The sequence below is a fragment of the Frankliniella occidentalis genome, unplaced genomic scaffold (assembly GCF_000697945.3).
Source record: "Frankliniella occidentalis isolate FOCC.00 unplaced genomic scaffold, Focc_3.1 Scaffold141, whole genome shotgun sequence".
NCBI lineage: Eukaryota > Metazoa > Arthropoda > Insecta > Thysanoptera > Thripidae > Frankliniella > Frankliniella occidentalis.
The window spans coordinates 615065-618382 of record NW_026267268.1 but is presented as its reverse complement, the minus strand read 5'-3'; the positions used below and the strand labels follow the sequence as shown (position 1 = coordinate 618382).

The window sequence follows — 3318 nt, the reverse complement described above, 5'->3', positions numbered from 1 at the left end:
AGGGAGGGCGTACACATGATTTCAGGAGTGGCGGCCCCCTCGCATGCAACAGCATAGTGATTTCTGTATTCGTTGTTCCCCTCCTCCTTTACAGCTCTGCTGAAATGCCTCATTACGCTTGCAGAAAATTTCCTGCCCGCAAGGCAATAAGAGAGTGTCTGAAAAAGTGCAGGGAGATCTCTCTGGCTTCGTCGAAGAGACTATTCTCTGACCTTTCGCGATGTGGGCTATTTAAGTTTTCTTCTCTGGTGATTCAGGAGTCGACTACATCCAAGTGTCTGCACTACGCCGCCTGGACCTCATGCAGGCTCTTCACGACAGCACCAGATCAGAGCGTTGCGTCGAGGCCCTGAAAGAAGTCATTGAAGCCCGGGCGCAGCTTAAAATGTGGGCTTTACAAAGTATGTCCCTGGTAAATTCTGCTGGCGAAGTTTGGGAAAAGCACAGGAATTCCGATTTAAGTACATGATGAGGCCTAGGCACAGGTCACTCGTACCTATTAGAGGAAGAGAAACGTCGGCAACAGATCCCTCTCTAAAGCAGAACTGACCCGGCGCCCGGCAAGCACCATGGCCAGCTCGAGCTGGTCAAAAAACCTAGACCAGAACACCTACCTGGTATTACACAGTTGTGCCGTAGGACATCCCAGATAGGACGTACGCAGTACGTCTGCCACAGCCAAAACGAATAAAATGACCACTCTTAAAACATGTCGCAAGCGGTTGACCTGTTTTGTTTTTTTTTGCTTTTTTTTTATTATCACTTTTTTTTTAGTTTTTAAAGTTCTTGAAAACAAATCTTAAAGTTTTAGTTAAAAAATATGGGGGGAAAATATAGAACTTTTCCGCGCACTTTAGTGGTGAATCGGCCAGGTCAACCGCTAGGCACATGTGTGCCCAAACGGCAATTCGATAGCTCAAAAAATGCGTCTGGGAGGCAGACGCAAAACTGAGACAGTCTGGGCCATACAGCGGCACCTATCTATGCCAGGACCATATGGGAGACTTACTTTATCAAGTGCTTTGACATAGAAGAACAAGTGAGCCCAGTGCAGCTACATTTGGACTCTCTTGGCGAATACGGCACGAACGTGCCGGGTAGCACCGAGGACCGTAGTGCATTTTTGGCTCTCTAAACCAGAAATTCTTGAATTTTTGAACGGGTTCTTCGGCATATTACATAAAATGAATAGACCAAAACATTTTTACGGATAATAAAAAGGTATCGATTTTTTGACAATACCCACAGGTTTGCCCTTTTAATCATAATCATACAGAGGCAGGTCCTGGGGAACTCGGTGTTGACCAAGTTTGCAATAAATATTTGCGGCAGTTATGTGATGTATCACTTAACCACAATTGTACCTCACACTTCTTGGTGAGGGGTCAATAAGAAAGGTATGCAGATAGATGATCTCTAGATATAAATTATACATCACATAAAATCAAAACTCATTCGTAAAAGCGGGCGTCAGTAATGCAATTCGACTTCATGACCATTGCTTTTATACAGGAATAACGTGACTTCCAGTAGCAGATGTACAGGATGGCTGACAGACCCCTTCCTTTATTTTGCGTATACTCTACCGCATGCAGGCGTGCGGGAGGGCTTGCCTACAGTCACTCATCGCGGTGCCTTATGGCCCCATGCAAGTATTCTGCCGCACGCCTGCATCCGGTAGCAAAATAGATTACGGGGTCTGATGACCACCCTGTATACAGGATGATCATCATCCTGCTAGTCCCCAAGTCCACCTTACCATGTCAGTGTGCACATATTTTCGCATAATAACGAATGTACAAATCGTTCTGGACTGAACCCCAAGCAGCCGGACGGATTCCTCCACGGAGGTACTCAGGTGTTAGGTCCTGCTCGGGGACATGCTGAGTAGCTCGTAAGTGGGACACCCCAAGGGGTTGTAGCGTAGAAGCGTAGATATGTCAGGAGGAGTAAGACTTCTCAGTACTTTCTGTCAGAAGTAAGGGAGCGTGGGGTCCCATGAGCCTGGCGGTCCCATGAGCCTAGCCCGATATCTCAGCATTAGTAAATCAGAGTCACTGATCAAAACTGCTGTTAAGTTGTCGGTCATGTGGTTGTTCGAAACCGAGCCTGGGCTTACCGCTATGAGCGATTCAACAGGCGTGAGTGGCGGTCAAACTTTTTAATAGCGATTTTCAGGCAAAAGTAACTTTTGATTTTTCACTTTGACCTTTTGTTTCATACTTTAAACGTCCACTATCAGTCTCTGTAATGGTATCAATCTGTTCTGTGGTCTTTCGACTGTATTATAGAACTATATTTCCGGGCGAAGTCTCCTCTTATTCACTTAATTTTAAAATTTATTCCGAAAAGTGTACCCTGGGGTCCCATGGGCTTAGTGGTCCTTAGGGTCCCGTGTGCCCCATCGTATGCCTCAAAAAAATCTTTTTTTTTTCTTTTTCCTTCATATATTGTGTGCTTGTTTAGTAAAATGCCTCTTAACAGAACTACCATAGTCAAATTTCGATTCCGAAGAATTTTTCACTTTGAACTTGCTCTAAGGTTAATACAAACGTAAATAATATTTTCTACGGCTGTTTCTCTTGCGACAAAGCTATTATACCAGATCAGGCGCATAAATAGAGACTATATTTATCATTCCCTTTGATTCGAATGTGAATAGCTCTACTTTATTGACTTATATTGGCAAAGGCTTATGCTTCCCCAGGGCAGGCTCATGGGACCCCAGGCCTGGGGTCCCATGAGCTTTTGCAGAGCTTTGCTAAAATCTCTCCTATTTTAATAATAAGGGTGCTACGAACTCGATACGAGTATTTTTAGAAAGAACAAAGACCAATCTAACATCTTACGTCGAGAAATAGACAATATCGTTCAAAATAAGCAGTCAGGGTCAATTTGAAAAAATGTTCGCCTTGTTCCCTGCATTCTTCTGCATTTCAGCTTTCCCGGAATGCTTTATAGTGCATGTTGCTGCAACCGTATTTTGATGGTTGTCCCTGGCCTACCGTACGATGATTGAGGTTTTCGTTTTTCTGGGTGAAGTGGACTACTCGTCCGTCGCCCTTCCCGAGGCAGTCTTGTCCGGCCGCATGAGTCACTTGGGTGACTTTGACGCCTGCATTGGAGCCCTAGACGCAATGTACTGTTTGGTGGACGTCGAGATTCGACCAATGTCTGCAGTCGGGGCCCATCCACATCGACTGGACGAGAAGAGCCCGTTCGACTTCTCCAACGGCAGCAACGCCACACTCTGGGACGTGCTACGGGTAAGGAAAAGCAGGGCCCAACGAGCCCTCTTCACATTTTCCCGACCCCCCC

The 3318-nt window shown here is 45.7% G+C and overlaps 1 protein-coding gene across 1 annotated transcript in view; it reads left to right on the top strand.

The window, feature by feature from the left end:
* Nucleotides 1–3318, top strand: part of LOC113214915 (nose resistant to fluoxetine protein 6-like) — a 53662-nt gene that overhangs the window by 6760 nt on the left and 43584 nt on the right. The window contains exons 3-4 of the mRNA XM_052270851.1: nt 258–401; nt 3043–3266. Of these exons, the coding sequence (XP_052126811.1) occupies nt 258–401; nt 3043–3266 (368 nt within the window). The remainder of the gene's footprint in view (nt 1–257; nt 402–3042; nt 3267–3318) is intronic.